Consider the following 17,549-nt stretch of genomic DNA (forward strand, 5'->3'; position numbering starts at 1 on the left):
TTTGTATTATCTGTAGGACCTTTTTTTTTATCCAATTGGGGTTCGGAATATTTCAATCAATCCCCCCCCCCACCCATTTTAAGTGAAATGGTCGTTCCCTTATAGTACTGCAACCAGAGTTCATTTTCTAAAACTTTAATGATCCGGAAGAACACACACAATAAGAAAAGTTGGGTCGTAAAAATCCAGAGTGGTCACAATTTTTATGAAATTGAGGTCAAAGGTCAGACCTAAAATTATCAACATTTCAACCACAAGGACAAAAAGGAGAAATATTCTGATGTTTATTCAATAGAATGTTACAAAAACGATTCAATCATAAGCATATGCTATAAACGATGTTAAAACGATAAATTTGACTACTTATATGAAAAGCTGCCATTACAAAATGGCGTTGATTTGGAACCTTCTGATTTTTTTCCATTTAAGACATAGCAAAAGAAGAAGTGGCCTTGACCTTTTCACATCCATAAACTTTCATATTGTGTATAGTATTTCACTAAAGTATATTACAGAATTATTTTCTAAAGTATAAAACACCAGTTTATCAAATTATTTCAATATTTTTTCCATCTTTGAAAAAAACAAAATTCAAGCGCTGAAACAGTGTTTTTAATTTTGCATCTTAAAGGTTGTGTATTTTGTGAAAATTAGTATCTAGTAATAGATAAATACATATTGTGTATTTGCAAAGTCTGGACAGAGCAGTTATAACACAAAATATATTATAGTCACCCGAGGCGAATGTGAGGTTTAAAAAAAATTGAGTGTAAAACAAAGTCAGTTTGGTGCATGATCATTTTTTTAGTGGGATAATCCTGGTAAAAAAGTTAACTCATTAATTTTTTAAGGGAAGGATGAAAAATTATACAATGCAATGCCAATTTTCTAATGTTGTGATTCAAAATCAGTCATGATCCTTATATAACTTTTAAAAGCGACACACACTAGCTCAAGTATTCATAAAATAGGGACATGAATCAATCTCTTAGTCATCATATGCGGATTCAGTACGCGTATTAGCATTACAAGACACTTCCCTTTTTTATAAGAACAAGTTCGGCGTAGGACAGAGTTTGTTCAAAGCAAACACAGTTTTTGAGTACAAATGCTATCTGGAGCGTAAATACCGTCATGATTCGGTCAAACTCGTCAGATATAGTCTTACCTTTGCATAGGTAACACAAAATAAATGTGAGTACAAAGTTTCGATCAATGTTCGTTACCCATATTCCCATATGCATGATGTATCTGCACTGCCAATCCCAAATGTAATGGGGCAATTGTTTCTACAGAAACGATTGATTTTGTAATAGCCATACATTTACGAATGTTTGTTATCTTTAAGAACAATATACGGTTCAGAAGCGCTTTTCTGTTATTTTTCATCAATTATCTAACAAATGAACTTTTGAGCCTAGGCTTCGTGTTGAAGACCGGACCGTGACCTATAATGGTTTACTTTTATAAATTGTGACTTGGATGGTGTGTTGTATCATTGGCACTCATACCACATCTTCCTATATCTATTAACAAGCTATGCGGGCATCATTTCCATAGAAATATCAAAACGAGGACATAGCTCATAAGAGCACTGGTGGCAGGGTGAAGTAATGGTTCATCTTTTAATGTATTCTTGATATTTTCAGACACACCTTGGTGTAATTCTGAAATTCTTAACACAGACTTCAATTTTCCTGCAGCAGATATGGCATCCCCTAAATTGAGTTCAGAGCTAAACTCTATATTTCATATCCCTTGGCCCCACTGTGTCTGAATTGCGTAGTTTTCTGGTGTTTTTTTTAAAGGTTTGTCTTTTACACAAAAGCACTGTTTTCATATCCAAACTACAAGGAAGAAACTGAGCGCGAGATCGTATAAAAGTGTCAGGTTGTGAGGATACATGTCGATCAGTTTGATCACATATATGGATTTTTGTTGTTTCTGATTTAAAGTTCCCCAAGGGTGACTGGGGAAACGAAACATGATCACTTGGTCTTCTCCCGACCGGCAGTAAAACGAAGTGGGGCGTCCGTTTGGCTGTGCAGGATGTATCAAGTTCGCAGTCACGTCCGGTCAGAATGGGGACGTTAAGTCCGATGCCTGTGTAAAGGGAGTGTCACGTTCTTTGCACGTTAAAAACCCTTGCATCAACTGTTTGAGGAGTCCGTAGGTGGCATGTTGCAATGGAAACTTTCTGTCCCAATCCAATATACCATCATTTTCCAGTGGCAGTCTAAATTTTCCCAATCATCATCCCGAATGGCCTATATTATGACAAAACCTACCTATTGTTTTTATTGTTAACTTGTTCTCGTCCTGAACATGCATGAAATATTTGTCACTGGACCTTAAGCAACCAACAATCAATCAATCAATCTAATTTAAAGACGCACCAATTTTGCCTTCTGGTGCAAGTCTCATAACATCATTGATGATTCGCCCACTGAAAGCAGAATATTAAGAGAAGTTGGTTTTAGCATCACCTTGTCACACACCAAATCTCTGCGAATCTTCAATAGTATTAGTACTTTTTTCCCCGACCATGTGCATGCATATCAATTGCTCTGAGGTTAAAATGTATTTTCTGTAGTCATTATCTGGAAAAACCTCTTATCCGAAGGGTTTGGTTAACTTTTATATAAAGTCAAAATTTGATTAACAAAAATATAACTGATTTACAGAAAATACACGAAAGAAATACTATATATATTCAAATAACTCAAAAATAAATTAACTTCTCCTACAAAATCTACATAATCACATCGAAACTATCAAATTGGTGGTGAAGTAAAAAATAAATGGTGGAGCTGATTGACGGATAGGAAATTTCCGTAATTAAAAAAGGTACAAATGATGTTTTTATTTTTGAGTTTTTTGACAAAATTGTTTGGAATTTGCCCAACAAAATTTGCATGCAGTATCGAAATAATATGTTTTGTCCTCTCAAATGTCAAATACTATTTTTGAATCATATGTTTTCTCGTTTTCAAAGAAAAACGCGTTAAATTTCTATATAAAAAACAGCCAACTTTAAGATTAAAAGTTTTACTTGGAGATGGTATTATATTTATGTCTTCATCATTCCGATGATCCTTGATGATATGTGCATAGAAAATATTTACGAAAATAGCGGGAAATTTAACCAAAAAATATATTTTTGGATTTTAAGGTAACTACCCAAAACCGTAAATTGAGGGGTACCCCCATTAAAGGGATAAAATACAAAAATGTGACCATAGAAACTTTTTACGACCCGACGGAAATTAAAATATAGATATTATTCTATCATTTAAAACAATTTGCAGCCGTGTGTTATTCCGGACCATTAAACTCGTTAACTAAGCGTCTTTTTCGATGTCAGTTGCAGCACTATTACTGCTATAAAAGTTGTCCGAAAACTTTGCATTCGGTTCTACGTAATGAACATTTAAATGATATAGAGTTTACAAGTGTGAACAAATCTTATGTACAGGTAATTAAACAAGGTGTATAGATGTGAACAAATTTAATGTGAAACCAATGTCCAGTACATTAAACTAATTGAAAACAAGTTTACTGTACATGGCGTTTGATGTGAACACGGCCTTATTGTTTTATTTATTGACAGTGTTTGTTAATAAATTCTAACATTAAGATATGTTTTATGTCTTTTACAAGAAATTCAAATAAGTCATTGATTGGAATTTAAATAAATAAACAATAACAATAACGACTTTCTTGTGGTTTCCAAGTGCCTTATTTATACATTATTGCTATTTTCAGATTTGTTCATTTTATTTCCTCTCTTTTACACTCTGTTGAATTAATATGTGTCAACCGTTATTCTGTCTGATGTCTCCAGTACGTTAGATCGCCATGGGTATAGGTTTACTTTGTGTTGATCAGTATTTCATGTATTCAGTTGTTGACATATGTAGTGTTTTTGAATAGCGGTAGACTATTGTTGTCTTTATTTATTTCATTTTCGTTTTTTTTTATGTATGTTGTTTCCCATGTTGCCAGTTTCTATTCGACTTATCCGTTATAAATTCCACCGGTTCTTTTATTAGCCACTGACCGATGATATCAATCTGGTAGGTTTTGAAAGTAAGCTCACCTAAACCCCTCAAAAATTATTTTTGTAATAGTCAAATCATAAGTAGTTGTTTTCTCAGTTTATAATGTGATTTTGCTCTAAAACTGTCTGATTCACAGACAATTTTGTCAATGTTTGGCCTAAAGTTCTAAATAAGATTTTGGGATATGTTGGTCTCATATTTTTAACTGTTGTCTTGTTTATGTGTGTCCGTCTTTAATTTACGTTTTCGATTGGCACCTGAAAACATTCTTACTATTTCAAAACCACGATCAATATATAGGATACAATTTATCTCTCGTTATCCATACATTGTTTAATATATGTAATATTTATCGTAATTATATTGGACATTTAGTATTAAGTCTGCGCAGTTCACACAAGGTCATAAGAAACCAAAATGTCCTTGTAATTTCCCTATAGATTGACACAGTGTGTTTAATTTCTTCTGATATTTCCTGTGTTCTTTTGTGACAAGGCGCCAATTTTTATATTTTACCCAACCACAGTGTGATCTGTTTTTTTGTTTATTTAAATGGTTAACTATGTTATTAAGCAATTTATATTTACAGCTTGTTTGATTCAAATAAAGAACAATTCAATATGGTTAACACGTGTATTCTATTCTTGGTGATTGCATCTGCTAGTGCAGGTAAGTTTTGTGTATTTCCTTATGAACAATGCGCCATCTGATTTAAAATATGTTAGTTGTTTTGAATAAATATTTTTTTAATCTAAAAAAAACGATAAGCTTGGTATCTTTGTTGAGTTTTTCCCCATTTCACTTTTAGATGATCGTGGGAACGTCTTTCCTCTCTAATATTTTTCATTTACGATTGCTCACATCTCGTTTAACATAAAACCTCCAATACTGAAAAAAACAAAAATACAAATTTGGCCATCGTGTTTTTGGGGTTGAACTTTTCAATCTACCCATTAGAAAATGCCATTTTTATAACTGAAAATTAATATAATGAGCGTCAACATGAATCGGGTAACGTTCTTTTTGGGGATCAATATCATCTATCAGACGACATATTAACAAATGTTGTACAGAAATGCATTATTTTTTTTTTTTAATTTTAGTAAGTTGGCCAAGTGGAAGGTACTCGCTTCCAAGACCAAAACCAGAAGATGGATGTCCACTTGGATGGCGGAAAGGATGCAGATACCAGGACAATGAAGATACTCATAATAGGAACTCTGTAACCCCAAATCCGGGCCATCATTTCTACGGTAATCACAATTCATTGGTTGCCAAATGATCTAATAAACATTATGTCGCTAAAATCAAAACTGAAGGCTTCGAAACATTTGTTAAAGAGAAATAAAAGATAAAAACAGCCGATTCATTCCGTTTGTCTATAGCACTTTTCTGAAGCAAACTCACTGAACAATGAATTTGAAAATATAAAATGGAAAGAAACATACAAAATACAAAAAGCAAATAAAAAAAAACATTAAATGAAATAGAACAGACGGACGGAATATCTATTTTTAAGTGACCACTATTATATATGTGAATATCTAGATAAATTATTACTAACCACATCACTAATAATTCACTAACATAAATGATAAATGAATATCAAGTCGATTAAACAATGTTAAATTGAATTGGACAAAGTATTTAGAATAATAGCCTTTACGTTCTTTTTGGATACTTTTAGGTACTTATAATAGAAACACAAAAATGTGTTACTGTACAAAAACAACATACAGCGGGTCAGGATATTGGCCAAATGGAAATTATTGTATTGCGAGATATGGTGGTTCGTGTCCTACAGGTGTGTTAGTTTTTATTTACAAACATTCATATTGTAACATTTTCTATTTCTGTTTCTTAAGTGGCAACTTGAAATTGTTACCCAATATGAAATTTCCCATCTTTCAAAGCTATTGATATGATTTAAGCTTAAGGAATTTAAAATATGCATTATCATTTTGATCAAAATTGTGTAGTCATAATAAATATGACTATAAATGGTTGAATTTGAAAATATGTGTTAACTTAAATTATATGTATTTTGAAAAAAATGAGTGATCTTCCGCAATTATATGAGTTCACCTGTACTTGCGTAAGATTAAAATAAATGAGCGCAAATGTAGTAAAAAGCTGCACGCAAACGTTATGATTTTTTTGTGCGCAAAAGTATTTATCAACATCTTTGTTTAAGTACTAATCATTAAACAAAAACCTAACTTTTTCACCATTTCATCAATTTGTAAGTTGTTTGTGAAAATATCATTTGGTTTGTTTTTTTAACTGTTTGAACTCAGATATCACTGAAGACCCTATGTTGTGAAAATGCTCATATAATATTAATGAAGAAAGTTATCTATAACTGATACCGTTTGATATGTGTACCAGAAAATCATATATCTGCAACTGTTCTAAACTTTTAAATTGTACGTTTTAAGAACAATTCAATTCGTATTCAATTTTTGATTACTAGTAATAATAACACTAACGGTACCAATTTTTCTGCACCAGATACGCATTTCGACAATACATGTCTCTTCAGTGATGCTCGTGGCCAATATATGTAAAATCTAAAGCTTATGTTGTCTGCAGTAATCCATCTCCGATTCGTTAATATAATCAAATATTATCAATTAAATTAGATATTTATTAATAGGATTTACCACTGGCTCTATCTACTGGGACGACGAGGATAACGCAAATGCTAACTTAAAATGGGGTATTCTTCCCGATGGAGTATACAACAGGAACACAAAAATATACTACTGTTGCAGGTATGTTATAATTCACTAGATAACCAAATATTCATTTCTCGGCGCCCTTCGACAAAGTGCTGTTTCAGGTGATGGGCGTCAATAATGTACTACTGTTTGATTAGGTAAATTTATGGGAAATCATCAGTAGTAGGTCAATGATAATTGGTATATAGTTGTATTATCATTGTCACATCTCATTGCTATGGAGTTTTATTGGCAATACCCCTCAGTCATGGTATATCAACGTTCAAACTTTTTCTTAGATTTCATTTAGTTGAATGATTGATTTAGTTTAAGGGATACCAAATAAGTTGGATAAACACTATTTTGTATCCAAATGTATTGGTTCTTATTGTTTCTATGGAACTTAGTTCAGCCTCTCCTAAAACAGGCGATAGTGGAAACCTGTGTTAAAGAGTCATAAATCAAATGAGCAATTGAGCGTGGCTCATTCCCAAAAGTTTTATTATCAATAATGTTTTACATTTGCCCTTATCAATGTATATAAGATAGGAAACGTAATGTGTCCTTTTTGATTTTCATAGAAGCTTGTGTCTAATACAAGTATCTGTTTCTCAATATAAATAGTTCAATTACAAATACCAGGAGAGTAAGACATTGAATCATGCAGTCTATAATTACGTAGGGAGAATGTATTAAAAAAAGACTGTCAGCTCGGTCGATGCTACTAAAAATATACGAATTGTCAATAATAGTGTAGTTTTTACAACAAATAAAGGCAACAGAAGCATACGGCTATTGTTCAAAAGTCATAAATCGATTGGAAGGAAACAATTTCAGTTACAAACTAAAACTGAGGGAAACACATCATATATTAACGAAAAACAAAGAAACAACAGAAAAACTGAAGTGCAAAAAAAAGATAATGCAACATACATAGAAACGAGCTATACGATAACAACTGTCATTTTCCTGACTTGGTACAGGACATTTTAAGAAAATAGGGAAGGTTGGACCTGGTTTGTGGCTAGACAAGCCATGCGCTATTATGGCAATGGTAAATATACCACTAAAATGAAAACATTACATGACATGAATACAGTACAATAAACTCATCATAGATACCAGGAACAAATTTAGTATATACGCCAGACGCGCGTTTCGTCTACAAAAGACTCATCAGTGACGCTCGAATCCAAAAAAGTTAAAAAGGCCAAATAAAGTACGAAAGTTGAAGAGAATGGAGAACCAACATTCCTAAATGTTTTGCCAAATACAGCTAAGGTGATCTATGCCTGAGGTAGAAAAGCCTTAGTATTTCAAAAAATTCAAAAATTTGTAAACAGTAAATTTATAAATATAACCATATTCATGACAATTCATGTCAGCACAAAAAGTGCTGACTACTGGGCTTGTGATACCCTCTGGGAAATAAATCTCCACCAGCAGTAGCATCGAGCCAGTGGTTGTAAATAAACTCATCATAGATACCAGGACCAAATTTAGTAAATACGCCAGAGGCGCGTTTCGTCTACAAAAGACTCATCAGTGACGCTCGAATCCAAAAAAGTTAAAAAGGCCAAATAAAGTACGAAAGTTGAAGAGCATGGAGAACCAAAATTCCTAAAAGTTTTGCCAAATACAGCTAAGGTGATCTATGCTTGAGGTAGAAAAGCCTTCGTATTTCAAAAAATTCAAAAATTTGTTTACAGTAAATTTATAAATATAACCATATTCATGACAATTCATGTCAGCACAAAAAGTGCTGACTTCTGGGCTTGTGATACCCTCTGGGAAATAAATCTCCGCTAGCAGTGGCATCGACCAGTGGTTGTAAATAAACTCATCATAGATACCAGGACCAAATTAAGTATATACGCCAGACGCGCGTTTCGTCTACAAAAGACTCATCAGCGACGCTCGAATCCAAAAAAGTTAAATGCAAGTAAATGCAAGAACATTTAGTCATAAATCATTCAATAAAAAGAAAACAAACAGTGTTATGTGCATATATGTAACATTATCAATAGCTAAACAGCAGTAGAAATATATTTGTGATACATGATTTTTACATTATTTATTATATTTACAATAGGTCTGATAGATCGGTATACAGTTACATCAAACATCCAACAAGTAAGCCTTTCTATTTTTACAAGTATACGATTTTGAAATACTTGTGGCTTTTTTTGCAACGGAAATAGTTTGATGTTCTAGTATATGTCACATGAATGATATTTGAATATGAGTAGAGATGTTATTAGTCACACAGTTTTCTAGTGACCTAATACGATACATATCGTATTGGGTCACTAGCACACTATGTTACGAATTTATCTAACCGACTATCTTAACATGTGGCATTTTGACTTATGGTGATCAAGTTTTCAATATAAAAAAGTAAATGTCAAGAGTAACAAATTAGAAGCCTTTAATGTGTTTTCTGCTTTTCTGGTTTTTTTTACAAAGGGACATAACTACACTTCTAATCGTTTACATGTATTAAAATAAACCACGCATACTTAACCCATATGAAATATACAATGTATCCACGCAGTGACTTTTAACCAATGATATTGTTAGAAATGTAGATAATTTAAATAATTTATCAGCTAATGATTTTTGAATTTTTAATTATTAATAGGTCTGATGGATCTGCCTACAGTTACATGAACTTACCCACGAGTAGGCCGTTCTATTTGTACCAGTACACATCGACATGCCAGCGTGTACGTGGAATGGGTGTCACTGAAGAATCTGTAAAGATGGACGATGAAGATGGCAGGAACAACAGTAGTGATGATGGAACTCATCCAAAGAAAACTGACACAACCGAAGTTCACTACTGTTACTATTCTTAGTAGTAACACGACTCCAATGTTGGCATCCTTCAGACAATGATCCTTCACCAGAGATACACCTATTATTCTTATTTTTAATCTTTTCTACTTGATTGGTATGAGTTTTTGATAGACTGATTTCTTGTTGAGCCTGTGTAAATTGTTAAAGTATGTTTCTATGCATAATAAAAATAGATATTTAATTTCATACAATGATTTTGCCACTGGACGTTTTGAATTAATCCCACATCATCAGGTATTGATTTTAGTTTTTAACTTACTTTTTTGTTTTTGAGGAATTTGTCTTTTCACTCATTCAACTTCATAAAAATAGAAAGATGTTATTAAACAGCTTTAAAGCGTTAAACATAATTTTACCATTCAATTTCAGTAATTGACCTTCTTCAGTTTAAGAAGATTAAAAGGTTCAACATTTAGTTGTCAGGAACATAAGATTGGTAAATTGTATCCTGGTATTTAAACACAAATTAAAATGAAAGAATAATGAGAATGGAAATTGGGAGTATGTCAAAGAGATAACAATCCAACCAAAGAGCAGATAACAGCAAACGGCTATCAATGGGTCTTTAAATCCGCACCCAAAGGTGGGCCTCAGCTGGCCCCTAAATGTATGTGTACTAGTTTAGTGAAAATGGACATCATACTAAACCACAACACATATAAATGAACTTAAATAAAAAAAAACATACAAGACTAACAAAGACCAGAGGCTCCTGACTTAAGACAGAAGCATAAATGTGGCGCTGTTAAACATGTTTTGTAAGATCTCAATCCTCCCCCTTTACAAAAGTGTACATATAGCAAATGTAGAATAAAGAAACACACAGTAAAACGCACAGTTAAACTCAATTCAAAGAAAGTGTGAGTCCATTGTCAGAAAAGGTAACAAATGAAACAAAGGAAAATGACAATGATACATAATCAAACAAAGAACTTCTAGCAGTTACTGAAATGCCAGCTCTAGACCTCAATTAAAATAATTGAAAGATATGTCGTCATCATATGAAAAACAAGCACAATCCCTCTTGTTTTATAAATTTGCTGTTTGCAAAAGTAGGAATTATTCGAAATACTAAGAATTTTCTCATCCCTGGCGGAGATAACCTTAGCCGTATTTTGTACAACTTTTTGAATTTTTTGGGGTCAACAATGCTCTTCATCTTTGTACTTGTTTGGCTTTCTAATTATTTTGATCTTAACGTCACCGATGAGTTTTATGTCTACGAAATGCGCGTTTAACGTATTTTAATAATTTTAAGCCTGGTACCTTTGATAACTATGAACACCACTGGGTCGATGCCACTGCTGGTTGACGCTTCGTCCCCGAGGGTATCACCAGTCCAGTAGTCAGCACTTCGGTGAAACAGAATATGAATTATATGGTCATTTTTATAAATTTACTGTTTGCAAAAGTATGAATTATTCGAAAGGATTTTCTTATACAAGGCATAGATAACCTTAGCCGTATTTGGCACAACTTTTTGGAATTTTGGGTCATCAATGCTCTTCAACTTTGTACTTGTTTTGTTTTCTAACTATCTTGATCTTAGTGTCAATGATGAGTCTTATGTAAGCGAAACGTGCGTCTGCCGTATTAAAGTGTGAGCCTGGTACCTATAACTATTTGGGGTTTAGTATCATACCAATTCAAAATATATGAGAAGATCATAACCCTTATTATGCCAACAACTGGTTTAAGAATAAATGTGTTTATTTCCCATCCAAAGACTCTTTGACTGAATCAATATTGATTCCAAATATGTCATTCTTAATAATCTGACAACAGTATCGTAACTATATACCTTCTGAATAAGTCTGTTTAAATGTTTTTTTTTATCTTTTGAGGTGAATGCCGACATTCTTGCGCTTTGTAAAATCTTGAATGTAAAGTACCTGAACGTATAATAGGTCTGCATGTTGGTTTTAATTGACAAATGATTTCCTTGTAGCAATGATAAAATTTAGTAAATGTTTTGACTAGTTTGTGATATCGAAATCCCTGGTGTAATAATTTTTCCGTAATACGAGTAAATCGAGCGAGTTGGGATATATAAACACCATAAGATGGTAACATAAAGAAAATAACAATAGGAAATGAAAAATCATCTCATTTATCATTAATTTATTAAGTGTTTAAGTACAGAGTTGTTCGGTCTAATATAAATAAGAAGATTTGGTATGAGTGCTAATGAGAAAAAAACTTTCAATGCAAGTCACAATGTATAAACAGATAACAATAATAGTACAGCCTACAACACAGAACCATTGACTCACAACAAACAACTAGCTACAAAGAGCCAAGCAATGTCGAGTGTAAAACATTTCAAACAAAGAAAACAAACGGTTTAACCTTTATAATAACGAGAACCGAGTAACACACATGAATCACACCGTAAACCGTTTATGATTACGATGATTTTCAAACTCGTTATTGTAATTGTTTTGGATGTTTTAAAAAGTTTATGTTGGCCTGATAGTTGTTTACAAAATAATATTTTAAGTGCGGTTTAGAAATCACTTGAACAATCATAGATACTGATGGAATGATTAAAACTTTCAAATTAGACTTACATAACGATTCCAGAATGATCCTAATAAAAGATGCGTTATTTAAACTTCTACATTGTTTTAGAAACGTCCGCTATACAGTTTTCTATGACTTTTTTTTCTACAGTGTTCGAGAGATTTCCGTGTTAACTATATATATACAGACACTAAAGTTAAACTTTCAGACATAGACATTAATATTCCCAGCAGTTTGATTGACACTTTTAATTTACAAGCAACATCATACTAGATTGTGACCTTAGTATTGGACGTAATAATCTAATTGGATTCCAGACAAGATTTCCGGATAAAGAAAAGATAAAAGATCGGACATATATTTTGACAGTCAAGTTGACATTTCTTTTTGTAATACTTCTTGTAAACTTGTGTATCATAAATCTAGTTAAATTTTATCATTGATTTTTGACTTTTGTTGACTACAATTTAAAGATGATTTTAGCCGTCAAATTATGCACTTGACAAAGGAGGTACTAATACATTTTCTCCAATATACAGACTTGTCAGTATAATTTGTGATGTAGCTCTTTTCCGTCTCTTTAAACCAGTAAGATCGGAACCTTTACATGAGGAAAAGAGGAAATTCCTTCCTGTTCACTTTAACAATAGAGGAATTGATGCAATCAACATCAGCAACGTTCTACATCACAAGGAGGTAACATCTAAAATTCCTATTTATTTTCAAAATCAGTCTGTTCCTATTGTATCCTACAGTTACACCAAAACCATTGCACCCAAAATATTTAACTATAAACAAGCATTACAGGACCTTGATTTAGAACAATACCTAAATAAACCTCTGACATGTGACTGTTCCAACTCGCCTTACAATTATAGCCCCTCTGGCCATGTTATTACTGGGGATCTAAACATAATTCAACATGAAAATCTCCGAAAGGTGATTTCTCGTGGTCCTAAGTTGAGAGAACCCCAACACATCAATTGGAACCATAACTTCAAAATAATTATGGATTCCATTGAGAACTACGCCAGAGCATGGGCTAAGCGAGAAGAAGTGCAACTGGACACTTTGTCAGAATGGGTCAAAACAATCAGGTCTCTGATAAAACGTCGCATTCATAAGTTGAAAAACTGTGTGAATGATCGACCTAAGTCCATTTTCAGTGACAAAGAGGCTATGAAATGTCTATCATCTCTTCAAGATTAAGTATGTTGTTGTTCCTGCGGACAAAGCTTCAAATAATATTGTTTTTGTATGTAAATCGTATTACTACGAGTGTCTTATAAAAGAATTAGGAATAAATGAACACTCAGGTAATCCCACATACAAAAACATATCATTTGACAAGGATGAGATTTTGGCGAATCATAAGTCCTTCATGGCTTCTATGAACATTGCATTGAACAACAAATCCGAGGACTTACCTTGTTTGTATTGGATACCTAAACTTCACAAAATTCCGTACAAACAACGGTACATTGCCGGCTCATCTGCTTGTTCTACTAAAGAATTGTCCATTAGATTGACTAAAATTCTGTCCGCAGTTAAAGAGGGTCTTCAGATATACTGTGAAACTGTTTACTCACGTAGTGGTATTAACCATATGTGGATTCTGAAAAACTCTAAAGAACTTCTGGATAATTTTAAATCTCGGTCTTTTTCTGAAATTAGTTCTATTAAAACTTTTGATTTTTCAACCTTGTATACAACCATTCACCATGTGAAATTGAAAACCCGTCTAAAAGAAATAATTCACAATGCTTTTCATCATAAAAATGGTAGCATACGCTATAAATTTATCACTTTGGGATACCATAAGGCATATTTTGTTAATAAGGAACAAAAGGGTAAAACATACTACACAGAGGAACAAGTGATCAGTATGCTGGAGTTTCTTATTGACAACATATTTGTTGAATTTGGAGGTAGACTTTTTCAACAAATTGTCGGTATTCCTATGGGAACGAACTGTGCGCCTCTCCTTGCCGACCTCTTCTTATTTTCATATGAATCGGAGTTCCTTCAGACACTTGTCAAAAACAAGAAGATCAAAGAAGCCAGGTTATTTAATTTCACTTTCAGATATATTGATGATGTTCTGTCCATTAACAATCCGAACTTTTCTGATTGGATTCCATTAATATACCCACCAGAACTAGAAATTAAAGAGACCACAGACACGGCTTCCTCTGCCTCATTTTTAGACTTATACCTCGAATTTGACATACACAGTCATCTCAGTACCAGAATCTATGACAAACGAGACGATTTTAATTTTGAAATTATCAATTTCCCCCACCTTAGTAGTAATATACCAACTTCACCTGCATATGGAATATACATTTCCCAACTTATTAGGTATTCAAGAGCTTGCAGCTCCTATTCAGACTTTGTAAAACGTCACCAGTGTCTGAGCAGAAAATTGATGAACCAGGGGTATGTCAAAGAACGTCTCGTCCTTTTTCTAAAAAAGTTCATCGGAAGATACCCAGAACTTGTTGATAAATATTCCGTATCAACAATACAAATAATACAAGTATAGATTTTGCGTACTGACGTTTGTTATCATCTTAATTACGTATTATAGTATTCTTTTATATGTCTTTTTTAGATATTCATTTGAAGTGACTCTGTGGTTACGTAAAACCACATACTTTGAACGGCAAAATTATTTCATTTATTGATATTACTTTTACTTAAGGATCTTGACATACTATGAATGACTAAATTATTTTATTCAATAAGACTACTTTTTCTGTTTAGTCTGTTTTTTATGATATACATTTGACGTGAAACTGTACTTATGTATCCCGTCATACTTTGAACCACACCATTATTTTATTTATTATTATTACTTTTACTGTTAAATCTGGTTTTTGTTATATCTACTTTACGTGAGTCTGCATTTATGTATGCCGTCATACGACAAAATTATTTTTATGTCTACCTGTGCGAATTTCAAACGCGCAATTTTACACCAGTAATGAAAACCTCCTATCATTTATGGGTAGACTTTACATAGATAAATTCAGCCGTATTTGACGTGAAACTGTAATTATGTGTCCCGTCATACTTTGAACCACACCATTATTTTATTTATTATTTTTACTGTAAGTCTGTTTTTTGTTATATCTACTTTACGTGAGTCTGCATTTATGTATGCCGTCATACGACAAAATTATTTTTATGTCTACCTGTGCGAATTTCAAACGCGCAATTTTACACCAGTAATGAAAACCTTCTTTCATTTATGGATAGACTTTACATAGATAAATTCAGCCGTATAAGAAAAGCAAAATGAGAATGTTAAATTTGATGTATGCCTTTTTGTGCTACTTTGTTACATTTGTTGTTTATGTAGTGATATTAAGATGATAACACAATATTGACTGTTGTACCCCTATTTTTGACATTTTTACTCTTTGAGTATGTTTGTTTTGTTCATGCATCGTTGACAATGTAATGGAATTTGATGCGACTGTCATACAAGTGAGAGGTTTAGCTAGCTATAAAACCAGGTTCAATCCACCATTTTCTACATTAGAAAATGCCTGTACCAAGTCAGGAATATGACAGTTGTTATCCATTCGTTTGATGTGTTTGGACTTTTGATTTTGCCTTTTGATTTTTGATTTTCCTTTTTGAATTTTCCTCGGAGTTCAGTATTTTTGTGTTTTTTCTTTTTATACGTATATTAAAAACGGATTTGTATTTTTTTGCTGACTGTAAAGTTATCTGTGCACCTGACGCATTCATGGCTCGGACCTTCCGTATGTGGAGCAGGATCTGCTTACCGGAGTATTTGGGATCACCCCTAGTTTTATTTGTTGGGTTGGTGTTGCTGAGTCTTTGGTTTTCTATGTTGTTTTCTTCATACTGTTGTTTGTGTTTTGATCATTTTCACTATTTGCATTTGTGTTGTATATAAGAAGATCTCTAGATATTTTCAGTTTTTTTAGTTTGAAACACTTCATCGATGCCGTTGCAAATAACCAGCTAGTTTGCGAGGGAGATATTAACTCAAAAGTCAATGAAAGGATACTGGCATGATTTATTACATCCATATTAGGTTTCGTTTTATTCTCCGTTGATAAATTTGGAAATTATAAAAAACAAGGTTCAAACCCACTCGTTTACTGTTGACGTGTTATAAACTTTCGTTTTATTTTCCTATTTTTCATATAGCTATCATGCTGCCGTAAGGAAAGGCATGTACCAATTCAGGAATATGACATTTGCTTTTTTATTCGTTAGATATATATGAGCTTTTGATTTTTGTCATTTTAAAACGTACTTTCCGTTTATGAGTTTTTGTATATACATTATCTAATTTCTTTCGAGAAATTATAAATTCTTGGCTTTTAACATTTTTGGAGTTGAACGATCCTAAAAAAAACATTAAAATAAAATAAATATCAAATTGGCATATTTTGACCAGGTAAGCGACCTGGCTCCTGTACAACATGAGAAAGTACCATTCTCCTGTTGTATAAAAAGTAAAATCACAAAAATACTGAACTCCGAGGTAAATTCAAACGGAAAGTCCCTAATCACATGAGTGATTTGGATAACTTTCAATGAAACAAAGATACATCAACTAAAGAAAAAATGAAAAGATTGAAAGTCACTGAAATTCACTGTACCGGCTTCAACAATGATTAAAACATGTTCTTTATAGCCAGGAATGAAAAGCTAAAAATTTCCAAATGTAGAACAAAGGCAAAAACCTGGAGTGATCAATTGGAAAATTGAATACAACATACAACATCCAAATTATATCCACTGAAATGAGACTCGGTACATACAAAAAAATTGGAGGGATGAACATCCTAGACAGTGGTGTAGTCCCTAAACTGAAAAAAAAACTAATAATGAATGATTAAATTCCGTTTCAATAAAACTCTGCTAGTCGCATTAGAACCACAAAATAAAGTAACAATAGTTTGCGTTTTTCATCTAGAAAAATAAGGGAAATGCCGTTCCATTGTCATAATAGGGACGATTAAATAAATGACACTATGTATAGGAAAACACCATCAAGGGTAATGTTCTGGGTATATGATATAATGCAAAAAAAGGATTTATAATTCAGAAAATACAAATTGATTTAAATCATATTTGATAGATTTTTTTTTTAATTATTGATAATTTAATTATAACGTATACCAAGAGTAGATGATTTTAAGACAACTTAAGATATGTTGGTTACATATATAAATGATTTTAAAAGCAACTATACTATTTGAAAAATGTAAACAATATATAACAACTGGTGTTAATTCCGAATTACTAACGTATTTTATTTACCTTATTATACTTTGTTTCCACATGTCCTGAGTCAGGAATATGATGTTTAGTGGTTGTCGTCTGTTTATGTGGTTCA

The 17,549-nt window shown here is 32.6% G+C and overlaps 1 protein-coding gene across 1 annotated transcript; it reads left to right on the forward strand.

Annotated features, from left to right (window-relative positions):
• Positions 1-4,596: 4,596 nt before the first annotated feature.
• On the forward strand, positions 4,597-9,821 carry LOC143080921 (uncharacterized). Its single transcript, XM_076257079.1, has 5 exons — positions 4,597-4,730; positions 5,165-5,314; positions 5,749-5,865; positions 6,718-6,835; positions 9,423-9,821. Exons 1-5 carry the CDS (start codon positions 4,682-4,684, stop codon positions 9,637-9,639), a joined length of 651 nt encoding a protein of 216 aa, XP_076113194.1. The 5' UTR covers positions 4,597-4,681; the 3' UTR covers positions 9,640-9,821.
• Positions 9,822-17,549: the final 7,728 nt, after the last annotated feature.

Source organism: Mytilus galloprovincialis, chromosome 6 (assembly GCF_965363235.1).
Source record: "Mytilus galloprovincialis chromosome 6, xbMytGall1.hap1.1, whole genome shotgun sequence".
In the NCBI taxonomy this organism is placed as follows: Eukaryota; Metazoa; Mollusca; class Bivalvia; order Mytilida; family Mytilidae; genus Mytilus; species Mytilus galloprovincialis.

What these genes read in the sequence shown, in the direction of transcription:
- LOC143080921 (XM_076257079.1), top strand. Translation starts at nt 4,682, where the DNA reads ATGGTTAACACGTGTATTCTATTCTTGGTGATTGCATCTGCTAGTGCA. An exon ending in TCCGGGCCATCATTTCTACG is followed by an intron (nt 5,315 to 5,748) that starts GTAATCACAATT and finishes GGATACTTTTAG; the next exon opens with GTACTTATAATAGAAACACA. An exon ending in TGGTGGTTCGTGTCCTACAG is followed by an intron (nt 5,866 to 6,717) that starts GTGTGTTAGTTT and finishes ATTTATTAATAG; the next exon opens with GATTTACCACTGGCTCTATC.